This window comes from Polistes canadensis, unplaced genomic scaffold, assembly GCF_001313835.1.
Source record: "Polistes canadensis isolate GaletaPanama2010 unplaced genomic scaffold, ASM131383v1 scaffold_130, whole genome shotgun sequence".
NCBI lineage: Eukaryota > Metazoa > Arthropoda > Insecta > Hymenoptera > Vespidae > Polistes > Polistes canadensis.
Window position 1 is genome coordinate 1 of NW_014569677.1, and position 12,150 is coordinate 12,150.

The following is a 12,150-nucleotide window of genomic DNA, read 5'->3' on the forward strand; positions in this document are numbered from 1 at the left end:
ATATTCTTTGATCATCGCTTCAAGTAACTCTTTCATCACGCGGTAATACCTACTCTCACCCACTGTTGGTCCCGGTATTAACTAAGATGATTTTTGTTACGCGAAAAGTGGACTTATGAGCTTCCATGTACCTCTATAATCTTTGAAGGAAGAAAGTAAGTTTCTGTTTTACTAACTAGTCAATGTGTAGTAGTAGGAATTTATTTCTTTGACAAAAGTTGTTGATTGTTACCGATAGATAAGTTAATTTATTTAATCGTTTTTATCGCTGGTAATTCGACTAAGTTTCTGTTTTATCATCATGTTTCTGCTTTTATAATAACAACTCGTTGATTTGAAACAAAATAGATTCGAACATCTTATTTAAATTATCTACTATAATTTATACTGTAACATTTAATTATTGTTCACTAGATGGTTTTGATTATACATACCAAATAATTTTTTTATTTCATAAAAACAATTTAAAAGTTTATTAATGTGATTATAATCTTAAGATAATAGATCATTAAGCGTATTCTTTTTTGACCAAATTTGGTCATAATTACAATTGTATCAAGCTTGTTTCTCGTTACATTTGAATCTTATATTGTGCAACAGAATTTTAGTTCACTGACCTTTTTTGCTAAAACTTGCCTTTTTTGAGATATTACACCGAGGTAGATGACAATATGTAAATTATTCGTATTATCTGACACATGATTAACATCTCTTAAGGTTTATTCGGTGCACTTCGAGGTCGTTTTAGAGTATTATACTTAATACTTAGAAATGCCAACATAATAAGTATAATGAGTATAACTACTCCTACACCCATCCATAATTCTATTTGTAGATTAAATTTATCTAATGCAATTTCAAGTAATGCCAAATTCCCATCTGATGGCTCACACGTAGTTTGAAAAATAATATCTTGGCGCTGAACTTGTTTGGGTTTACAGTTAGTTAATTTGCTCATACTCTCTGGTCCATGAAGAGGGGGAAGTAATAAAGATAGTGCCCATCGCATTGGACTAATTTGTCGATACCACAATGGTAAATTTTCTAAATGTAATGTTACTCCAGCAGCCAAACCTAATTCACCAATTATAATACCAGAACATAAAGCTGCAAGATATGTCCATCTGCACATATGAGCAAAAAATATGCATATCAAGTGCTGTAACATCAGATATAACAAACCAATAGCAAGATAATTCCACAAAGATGTTAAATTTTCGTCAGGTACAAGATGTAATCCACACATTGCAAATGCTGGTGCTAAGTACACTAAATATACCAGACACCAAATTGGTAAACCAGAGCACAGCTAAAATTAAAGAAAATATTTTAATATCAATTTATGATTTAAAAGAAAAGAAAAATTCTCAAAAAGTGAGCTTACCTCTATAAAGATATAGACAAATCTTCCATAGAGTCCATCTCTGATATCCCTTTCTACATTTGGTCTACAGTTAGCAACTTCACGCATAGCTAAAATACTAAGAGGCCAACAAAAAATACCTAAACTGGCATAATGGAAGCCTATTCTATCTCTCAGGTATAAATTAGAATCTCTAGCAACGTTCCAAAATACTGCACCAAGTAAAATACTGAGAGATGCTGAAATAACAATTTTCTGAAGCATTTTTGTCATTGTTAAAGGTTGACTGTAGATAAGAACCCTCAGTAACAGAGCATAAATATGTACAAATACATTAGCATTAGAAATAGCTGGTGGCAGTGGACAAGGTGGTCCAGGATCGCTTAAAGCTGGTAATCTAGTTCTAGCTAATTCTGCTAAATGATCTATTCTTTGCGAGGATTCTAACATTGCCTCTGCTGATAGATCGTCCAAAGTTACCAGATCAACTGAAATATAATGCATTATTAAATTAATTAAATGAAATTATTAAAATTAAAAAACAGGATTTAATCAGTATAAATTTAATGTATCATTTAACATCGATAATACGTACGATAATAATCTGACGGATTTTTAAAGGACGGGCAAGGAAATTCAGCAAGTGCAAAATATGGCAACATATCTCTTCTAAGTCCAGAATACATAATTCTACCTCCTGAAGTGAGGGTGACTCTGGATACCATTGTTAATATTTCATAAGTTGGTGGGTGCAATGTTAGAATAACAACTCTGTGCTCTCTTCCAGCCCATTGTCTTAAGTATTCTACCAAGAAGAAAGCATCAAAAATATCCAAACCATGCGTAGGTCTGTCTAATGTAAGAATATAAGAATCTTGCAAAAGACGACAAGCTAGAGCTAATCTCCGTGCCTCAGACGTCGTTAACGTATTCACAAGACAATGTTTGGTTGCTTCTAATCCAAGTTCCAATAGTATTGCCTCAGTTTCTAATGCCGTAATATTAATTCCTCCTTTTAATAACATGTAAAAATTTAAAGTTTGTTGCGTCGTCAAACCCGGAGTCAGTCCGCATTCTGTTGGTAAATAAGCAACACGAGATCTGTATAAATAATAAAATATATTAATGTTAATAATTTAATGAAACTGTTAAAGAAGAATGACCTTTTTTCTTAATGAACGAGGTCATACCTCAGAATACGGGCGGATACGGATCGGCCGTTCAAAAGAATATCACCTTTCCTGATAGCTTTTTTGCCAGCGATTGTCTCTATAATTTGTGTCCCTTCTTTTTCGGTAGTGGCCATAATAGCCAATACTTCAGTTGCTCCAACTTCCAAACTAATACCACGAAGTAGCGGTAAACCATTCGAGCCTGTAGTTTCTACACCACGTAGTTGTAAGTGTGGATGCTGAATACAAGGTACAGCTCTCAATGACATTGCATAATCTTCGGGTCTTAAAACATTGTGACCTGTCGTGACAATAAAATTCGAAATATAAGATTTATTAATATTTTCAAATATAAAAAATATACGTAGAAAAATATAAAGTATATAAAGATTATTAATTTATTACTTACTAGGTCCTGCATAACCGGGATCGATTGGTGCGATACTGTGTCGTCGATTAGTTGTAACAACATTTTGAAGTAAATTAGCTTCGCTGACACTTCTGAAACGTGCATTGTCCCTGGTTACCGTAAGTTGAGAATGTGCTTGTTCCCTGGGTAAAGCGTGCACGTGTCTAAAGTCTGGATCACTTCTAGCAGAACGCATTGCCGAAGTACCTGGTGCAGATGCTGCACCAATTTGAGACATACGTCGACCTTCTTCGCTAGAATCGTAACCGCTTGAACCATCGCGATTGCGCGAAGTTGGTGGTAATACACGCGGTAGGCCAAATTTTAAATACGTATACGAATTATTGGCAAGTGGACTCTTTGGACCGTATCTCGGATGTCTTAGTATACTCTGTACCGTTGAATCTCGAAGTTGAAAGTTACCGTACGGCAACGGTGATTTTTCGGCCGAACCCAATGCCGAATCCGTAAAATCAGAATTAAGGTTTTGCCTATAAAGAAGAAGCGATTACAATTTCATTCATTTTATTTATTAACAAAATTCTTTTCCATAAATCACACAGATTTCATTATTATGTAATATTATTACCTGTATATGGACCACGCATGCAAATCTTCGCTAGCTGGTGGTTCGAGTCCTCTGGTATCTAAAGCTCCTGGTACCGAGTACCGTCTTTCCAATTCCCAAGCTTCTGAACTCATCTTCCGTAATAATCGTTGTCAGAAGATTTGTCAATCAATTACATTCTGTGGCAATAATTTTAACATATTCAATTAAAAATAAAATAAGATAAATATATTCGAAGATAAATGTGTACAAATTCTTTTTAATTTACAATCTATAATTATATTGAAGCTATTATTATATATATCGAATATAAAATGTTAATCTTTATTTTATTTGATTTTCAATAATGATATATTCCAATCATTTATGTTCACTTAAACGACCTATATAATGTATAGTAATTACCGGAATACGATATCCAATAATGACGTTTACACGTATGTAGTTTATTTATATTGCATAAGGTGTCATGTGTAAAAGAGAGAAAAGAATCGCAGCATCTTGTTTAACGGTTGTATGCATACACGTGTGCATGTATTATACAGGTATAACTGAAGCCTGAAAGAACCCGTGTGGCATCTGTTTCATTGCCATTGCCGACGTCTGGTATTAAACATTTTTCGTGCCGCAAGTCTCACCACACACAGTATGTGTGATTTTTATCTTGGTATACTATTAAATGCATATAACCGCGAGATTATCACTAACGGATATAATTCATTCTTCAATTAATACTAGAAATTTTTTGTAAAATTCATAAATGAAACGTTAATTTATTTGATAAATAAACAAATGCATCGTAACTATAAACTATATATTATAATATCTTTGTTATTTATGCTTTTGTATTATATGTGATTTCAAGATAAATCATCGCGTGTCATATTAGCATTATGAAAACGATCAACGTCCTATTCATTACGTTCATTGCACGAACAGTTCTTAGTATGTCGAAGGACGGTTGATCGAGCTTGGAATTGTTAATAACTGCTGAACAGCAGGAACTTGATGACTGGAATGTTGTTTTTTTTTCTTTCTTTCTTTTTCCTTCATTTGCGTAACGGCAATTTTTTTTTAAAACACTCTCGTAACCAGTCTTACATTATCTGTTTTCACTTACGGTTTATATATTTTTCATAAATCTCGTGCGCGATAGCATAGAAAGTATATGGAAGAGTTGTTAATGATTATATAGAAAGTTGTTAATAATATAAAATTTCTCGGATAGAACAAGAAAGGTTCATTTATTTTTATTTCAGATAGATCTTAAATGATATGAATTATTTTCAATGTTGGTTGAGAGACGGATTTTCTGAAAACCCTTTTATTGTTCGATTTCTTAGAAAACACCGGTCGACTGGATATAACGGAACGTTTAAAGCTATCATTACAACGAAATACTTACATACTTTGTTACAGTATGTCGCAAAGCTATTGTATAATGAAACAAAGAAGCAGATAAAGGTAGAAGTAACTAAAAATATTTAAAGAAAAAAAATGCGATTATTATTAGCTCCCTTCGTATTAATGTAAAACGTAAGATTAGTAAGCTTTCGAGTAAACGACATGCGATCGGGAATGTTATACACTCATTGAAATCTCCCAAAATGTGCCTTGACGATTCATCGTTATAATTTGAAAATATTATCTCGGAAAACTCATTAGACCAATAAATGAATATAACTTACTAAAAAATATATTACTAAATATTGCCGATATTTTGGAATCCACGCTATTAGTAAATTTATGGACATAATTCATTAAAAATAGTAGTCACTGTGGGAGATCCATCCATCAATCATTACTTCTACTTTTTCTATTACGTAAAATTAAATTTATGCATGCCAAAGCATAACCAATGTGATTTAAAAGAATACAACAAATATTTTATATACACATGTTATAATAATAGTATGACGATGTAAAATATATATTTGGGATAGATCTATCATTTTAATCACATTCAAATTAAAGCACCGATAAAAAGTTATATCACAAATATCTGTAAATCATGTGGGAATACAAATTTGTATTTGACAAAAATAATAAAAAGAAAATACTACTATAGTTTTAAACGCGCTATAACATTGTATTCGTGACAATGACTCACCGGCGACATTCAAAACGGGCCTTCAACCTAGCCTCCTCGAGTAGTCTCGAGGACGTTGTCGCATCTCTGTTCTGTCTACCTATCTGCACTTCTTCTTTTTTATTCTTTCAGCCTTCAGTAACAAGCAGCATCCACTATTCAATAATAAAAAGCAAAATTACACGAAAATAAAATTTTGTTTTGTTTATTTTAAATTAGGGACTCTAATTGATCGCTCGGTGTTCATTGTAAAACCATTGTTGTTTGTTTTCTTTTTAAATAGAAAATAATAAGAAATAATAAATATCAAATATACGGAATATAAGCTCGTCGCGCGTTGAGTATTTTGCTAGCACTCTTCTGTCAGGCGTACCTTATGAACCTCTACGGGCCCCGTATCTCCTTCCTGCCCACCCCAACATAATAGCACTGAGGGACCTCGACTTTATTACAGGGACGTCTCTTCGAATTCACTTTAAAGATAAAGCTTTTTATTCGTTCAATCGTCTATCATAAATTTTTATTGCTACATCAAAGGTTCCATTTGGAAATACACTTTTTATATTGTCATTTCATTGTAATTAAATGGAAAATATTATGCGTGCTAAAATTTCATTATATTACTTTCATTTTTCGGGAACTACAACTTTCTAACTACGATAATGTGTCCTTACCACCAGTCTCTCCCACCACCAACTCATACCAAGAGAAGACATTCACCTCAAGAAGCCAACTCCCGGAGAGTATCCTTTCTGATTGCTTCGAACAGTCGCTGTTCGACGTGTAACGTTATTACGAATTACAAATATTTTTTTCTATGATGGTATGTAAATTTGTTGTTAGGGATTTATTTTTTTTTTTTTCATTATTTTAAGAGATAATACGCGATTAAATCCTTATACACGCAATATATTTTTTGGGGACTTATTAGCACACTTCTTAAGGTTTGTAATGAATATAATATAATATTGCAGTAAGAACAATATTTTTACTGGTTCAATAAAAAAACATTCTTTTTTTGTTATGTTTTTTTTTTAAAAAGGAACGACTTTGAATGGTTCTGAAATGATTGCATTAATATTATGGTTTAATATCAATTAATTAAACACTTTCAAGATGACCCCATCCGATTGTATCTTGGATATTTCAAATGTTTTTCATTCAACCACTGTAATAATTGAGAAAAGTTGTTTAAGCAAATCAGAGCCTACATCGGTTCTAAGAGATGTATCTGCTCGAGTTCATGGTGGTGAAGTTTTAGCTATATTAGGTTCTAAGGGATCTGGGAAAAGAGCTCTTTTGGATGTGATAGGTGTGTATCTCTTACTCGAAAATATAAATTATATATATTTGTTAATAAACATTAATATTTACTCAAGCTGGAAGAGCAGAAGGAGAAGTACGAGGCAGAATAACATTAAATGGTAATTTATTAACGCCTGAATTATTCAGAAGACATGGTGGATATGTTGCCCATAGATGCCATTTATTACCAAGTTTAACAGTTCGTCAGACACTTACTTATGCTATGTGGTTAGCAAATTTAAGCAATCGGGAAGCTAGAGTCAGACAGGCATTAGCTGATTTAGCATTATCTCAAGTTTCCAATAGATGTGTGAATGATCTTACAAGACCAGAATATCGAAGACTCATGTTAGGTGTACAACTTGCTAAGGATCCAATGCTACTTCTCTTAGATGAACCAACTTGGGATACAGATCCATTAAATACATATTTAATTGTATCAATGCTGTGGTCTTATGCAACTAGGAGGGGATCTATTGTCGTTTTGACTATGGAAACACCTAGATCGGATGTATTGCCATTTGTCAGCCGTGTAACATTATTATGTTTAGGTGCTGTAGTCTATTCCGGACCAACAAGAAGCATGTTAGACTATTTTACTTATATTGGATTTCCATGTCCAGAATTAGAAAATCCGTTAATGTATTATCGTAAGTTTCATTATTTTCATAAGAGAAATTATTGTTTTCAAATAAACATTCAACTTTACATTGTTATACTATAATTTAAACTTGGTTTTAGTATGTCTTTCAACTGTAGATCGACGTTCAAGAGATCGTTTCTTAGAGTCGAACCAACAGATCTCCGTATTAGTTGAAAAATTTAAAGTTGAAGGTCTTTTATATATGAAAGAAGCACCACAAATATCACCTAATTTAAAAGAAACACCACTTGGAATTATGCATAAAGGTTTGGGCCGAGGCATTAAGCCAGGATGTTTCTCGACACTTTTAGCCCTTTATTTGTAAGAATATTTTTAATTGTTTAAATTATATTTAATTTTTAATATATAATAAAAAAACATCTCTCAGGATAATAATTCACGGATAATATTTTTAGAAGAAGTATGGCAGTTACATTCTCTTTTAATAAATGTGGTTTAGGACACTTTGCTGCACGTTTTTTATTGCTACCATTCAGTGTAGCTCTGATGAGTATATTATATTCACATTCAACTCCTGTGCAATCTAGAATATTTTTACAAACAGGAGGCTTAGTTTTTAACATATTAACGCTGTTTTATGTAACTGGAATAGCAACAACATCGTTACTTTGTATGTTTTTACAATGAATATCAAATATCTAAAAATATGTTTAGAATATTTTCATTTCTATGTAAGTTTCTCATTTAGTTCCAGGTTTTCGTGCTAGATATTATCAAGAAAAGAGGGAAGGCCTTTATGGTGGAGCCATGTTTTTGACTGCATACACATTATTAAGTTTACCTTTAAGTTTTATCTCTACCATAATTACAATTGGTATCCTAATACCAATCCTAGAATTAGATCATTCAGCATGGGCCCATACTTCTGCCATCCTTTGGTCGAACTATATTGCTGCTGAACAAGTAACCGTTGCTTTATTGATGATACTTGAGAATCCTTTAACTGGTGCGATAACAGTGTTATATGTTGCATTACTATCTCTTGGTATTGGATCTGGAGCAATTCGAAGTCTTCGAAATTTACCGTATTGGCTAGCTACAATTTCTAGTGCTTTACCTGCAAGATATGCCTCATTAGCATTAAATCAATTAGCTATGGATAAGCCAATATTTTCAAATTTGTCATATAATGAAACTGTGACTTGTCCAGGTATACCTGAATTATGCAGATATGCAGACGGACGAACTTATTTAATAGAACGTTTTACGCGCGAAGGTGAAAACATATCTGAAGTATTAAATGTAGAATTAAACTTATTGATATCTTTAGCATTTGCTGTTGGATTAATTATTTTAAATAGTATTCTTTATTTATTACCATTACCTGCTAGAGTTAAAGCGAAATTCAGAGAATAAAATAGTATAACATTTATGTAACAATACAAAATTAGAAAAGCGATCGATCCTTATATTACTGTACGGAAAAATATAAAATAATATTATAAAGAAATTATGTATTCTTATATTATTTTTATAGGAGCTTGTAAAATATATAAAAAAATAAGTATTTATATATCAATATATTACACATTTTTTATACTTTATGGAAAAGAGAAATTTATAATAGCATCTAAATTTATAGTACTTTTAGTTATATCAATTATAATTATACTATAGTGTGTGTAATCTCACACACATATATTAGGCTGTCCCATAAGTTCTTTCCTTTTTTTTTGATACGACTTCAATAAACAATATTTGTTGTTTAAGGAAATCATACATAGCGTGGCGCGGAAAGAACTTATGGAACAACCTAATATATATATGTATATTAGAGAATTACATAATTAAAAAATTATAACTTAAACTTTTTTATATGTGTAATTAATAGTTTAAATCTAGCAAGTTATCTTTTTTTGTTCATCGTACTGTACAAAATCATTTTTTAAATCTTAAATATACATAATCACAATCATGCTTTATGATTTATATATGAAAATCATGTAAAACATTCTTGCAAAATAATTTCTATTTATTGCTCATCTATTTCTACTTGTTGCATCTCTTTAAGATCATCAGCCACAGAAAATTCACAGCCAGTAGAACTAACTATCTCACTTATATCTACATTAGCAGCAATTTCAATTAACTTTAAGCCTTCTCCTTGAATTACTTCAAAGACACCCAAATCAGTGATAATTAAATCAACACACCGCTGACCTAAAATTATCAAAAAATGTTATTTTTGTTTTATCTAAAAATGTATAAAAACAGAATAAGATATAATAGCATTACCTGTTAAAGGCAAAGTACAATTGTCAACAATTTTAGGTCTACTATCACGCGATTTGTGTTCCATAGTTACAATAACTTTTGTATGTGTGGAAGAAACAAGATCCATAGCACCACCCATTCCTTTAACCACTGTTCCTGGTATCATCCAATTTGCTAAATCTCCATTTTCAGATACTTGCATAGCACCAAGTATTGTCAAATTTATGTGACCTCTATAATTAGGAAATCATAAAAAAAAATAGAACAAAATGTATCAATTATGGGTATGTTAGTTGAAATAATGTTGATATACATATATATACCCTCGAATCATAGCAAAACTATCATCGCTACTGAAAAACGAAGCTCCAGGTAATACAGTTACTGTTTCTTTTCCAGCATTTATGAGATCAGGATCAACATCCTGTTCATCAGGAAAAGGCCCAAGACCAAGAATTCCATTTTCTGATTGTAATGTTACTTTTACACCTTTAGGGATGTAGTTACTTGCAAGCATTGGAATACCAATACCCAGATTAGCTGTATATAATTTTATCTTTAGAACGTGTGCATAAGAAGAAGTAAACTTTTATAATAAAGTAATTTTTCTAAATGTAAATATAAAATCTTACCATACATTCCATCCTTAAATTCTAAAGCAGCACGTCGTATAATTCTCTCTCTCGCTTTGCTAGCAGGAGTTACTTTCTTTGGTTTAGCACTTTGTTTAGTTGAAAGTTTCTGTCAAGTAAAATAATTTATTATCGAAAAAGAAAATAATTTTCAATATTAAAATGTCATTAAAATATATACAGATTTTCTTACTTCAATAGGCTTTTCATAAATTGGACCTTTCACAACTCTGTCAACAAAAATTCCTGGTAAATGAATATGATCAGGATCTAATTGACCAATTTCTACAATTTCTTCAACTTCTGCTATTGCTATCTTAGCAGCTTTACACATAACAGGATTAAAATTTCTTGCTGATTTTCTAAAAATTAAATTTCCAGCTGGATCAGCTTTCCATGCTTTTACAAGAGCAAAATCTCCCGTAATAGCAGTTTCTAAAACATAATTTCTCCCATTAAACATATTAGTATTTCTTGGTTCTCCTGAGATCTCTACATTTCCATCTTTATCATATTTAATGACAACGCTTCCTTCTTGTACTATGGTTCCAAAAGCGGTAGGTGTATAAAATGCAGGAATACCAGCACCACCTGCTCGCACACGTTCTGCTAATGTACCCTTGAAAAAAAAACCAACACAATCAGAACAATAATGAATTAAATATTTATAAACGTATAATCAATTTTGTAATTACTTGAGGCGTTAATTCAAGTTCCAATTGTCCACACAAATATTGTTTTTCTAATTCAGAATTTTCACCAATATATGAAGATATCATTCTTTTAATTCTTTGCTCTTTTAATAGTTTACCTAATCCAGCATTTTCTGTTCCAGCATTATTTGAAACTACTGTTAATTGTTTTGTACCTCTTTTTAATAGAGCAGATATAAGATTTTCTGGTATTCCACAAAGTCCAAAACCACCAACCAGAAGTTTTGCACCATCATGTATATCGGATACAACTTCATCTACGCTATTAAAAACTTTTCCTTTTCCTACAGGCGGTGTTAATTTTTGAATTTCTTCTTCTTCTAAGGGAATATCAGTTTTAATAGAAAAGTTAAATGCGCATATCTACAAAATAAAATGAGTACATTAATAACTTTTATAACTGCATATATATTTTTTTTTTTTATATCTCCAATGACAATGCAATATTCGCGTTCCATACCTTTGTAATTTTACAATTTTTATATAAGTTACAGGAACGTGAATTAATCCTTATAAATGTAGTAGTAGCTTTACTTATTGCAAAAGCCATATTTTCGAAGTAAGGAAGAAGTATAATGTCAATTCGTTCACTTTCTGTAAGTGCATAAACTTTTTTCACCACACATATATAGTCTTATCTGTGAATATCCACCGCGCTGCAGTGAATAAATAATATTCTGTAATTATACTGAACAAAACATATGACGACACAAAATATCATGGAATAATAATAAATAAAATAAATATTTTTTCACATTGCACAAGCGATAAGCAAAATAGTTACAACATTAAACAAAGTTACGAAAGAACTTTCGAAAGTATTAAACTTGATAAATATTCATAACCACAAATAACATATTTTTTTTCCGATTATATTATTTACCTAAATAATTTTTCATTATACCGCATGCGCGTGACATCGGCGCACGCGTAGTATTGGCGCATATGCATATCGGCGTATGCACATGATATTGGCGCACGGTATTTAAAAAAAGTAAATTTTTTAGGCAATATCTATTAT

The 12,150-nt window shown here is 31.5% G+C and overlaps 3 protein-coding genes across 3 annotated transcripts; 1 reads left to right on the plus strand and 2 right to left on the minus strand.

The window, feature by feature from the left end:
• Window positions 1-518: 518 nt before the first annotated feature.
• LOC106788266 (ATP-binding cassette sub-family G member 5) lies at window positions 519-3,646 on the minus strand. Its single transcript, XM_014751396.1, has 6 exons — window positions 3,534-3,646; window positions 2,945-3,435; window positions 2,554-2,836; window positions 1,959-2,464; window positions 1,385-1,851; window positions 519-1,309 (listed from the first exon to the last, which is right to left on the minus strand). The coding sequence occupies exons 1-6, from the start codon at window positions 3,644-3,646 to the stop codon at window positions 713-715; spliced, it is 2,457 nt and encodes an 818-aa protein (XP_014606882.1). The 3' UTR covers window positions 519-712.
• A 3,071-nt stretch (window positions 3,647-6,717) lies between these two features.
• Window positions 6,718-9,289, plus strand: LOC106788261 (ATP-binding cassette sub-family G member 5). The gene is made up of 5 exons (XM_014751389.1): window positions 6,718-6,913; window positions 6,981-7,556; window positions 7,648-7,870; window positions 7,966-8,180; window positions 8,259-9,289. Exons 1-5 carry the CDS (start codon window positions 6,718-6,720, stop codon window positions 8,924-8,926), a joined length of 1,878 nt encoding a protein of 625 aa, XP_014606875.1. The 3' UTR covers window positions 8,927-9,289.
• Window positions 9,290-9,385: 96 nt separating this feature from the next.
• Window positions 9,386-11,987, minus strand: LOC106788260 (succinyl-CoA:3-ketoacid coenzyme A transferase 1, mitochondrial). The gene is made up of 7 exons (XM_014751388.1): window positions 11,590-11,987; window positions 11,112-11,492; window positions 10,610-11,035; window positions 10,417-10,525; window positions 10,108-10,324; window positions 9,806-10,017; window positions 9,386-9,730 (listed from the first exon to the last, which is right to left on the minus strand). Exons 1-7 carry the CDS (start codon window positions 11,677-11,679, stop codon window positions 9,543-9,545), a joined length of 1,623 nt encoding a protein of 540 aa, XP_014606874.1. The 5' UTR covers window positions 11,680-11,987; the 3' UTR covers window positions 9,386-9,542.
• Between the last annotated feature and the right edge of the window lie 163 nt (window positions 11,988-12,150).

Bases quoted from the DNA above. Each gene is read 5' to 3' on its own strand.
- LOC106788266 (XM_014751396.1), bottom strand. From the start codon at position 3,646: ATGAGTTCAGAAGCTTGGGAATTGGAAAGACGGTACTCGGTACCAGGA. The intron at 2,465-2,553 runs GTATGACCTCGT...TTATTTATACAG, and splicing joins GTATCCGCCCGTATTCTGAG to ATCTCGTGTTGCTTATTTAC. The intron at 1,310-1,384 runs GTAAGCTCACTT...CTTTAATTTTAG, and splicing joins TTGTCTATATCTTTATAGAG to CTGTGCTCTGGTTTACCAAT.
- LOC106788260 (XM_014751388.1), bottom strand. From the start codon at position 11,679: ATGGCTTTTGCAATAAGTAAAGCTACTACTACATTTATAAGGATTAAT. The intron at 11,493-11,589 runs GTATGGAACGCG...TTTATTTTGTAG, and splicing joins AAAATTGTAAAATTACAAAG to ATATGCGCATTTAACTTTTC. The intron at 10,526-10,609 runs GTAAGAAAATCT...TTTACTTGACAG, and splicing joins TTTATGAAAAGCCTATTGAA to AAACTTTCAACTAAACAAAG.
- LOC106788261 (XM_014751389.1), top strand. From the start codon at position 6,718: ATGACCCCATCCGATTGTATCTTGGATATTTCAAATGTTTTTCATTCA. The intron at 6,914-6,980 runs GTGTGTATCTCT...TATTTACTCAAG, and splicing joins AGCTCTTTTGGATGTGATAG to CTGGAAGAGCAGAAGGAGAA. The intron at 7,871-7,965 runs GTAAGAATATTT...TAATATTTTTAG, and splicing joins ACACTTTTAGCCCTTTATTT to AAGAAGTATGGCAGTTACAT.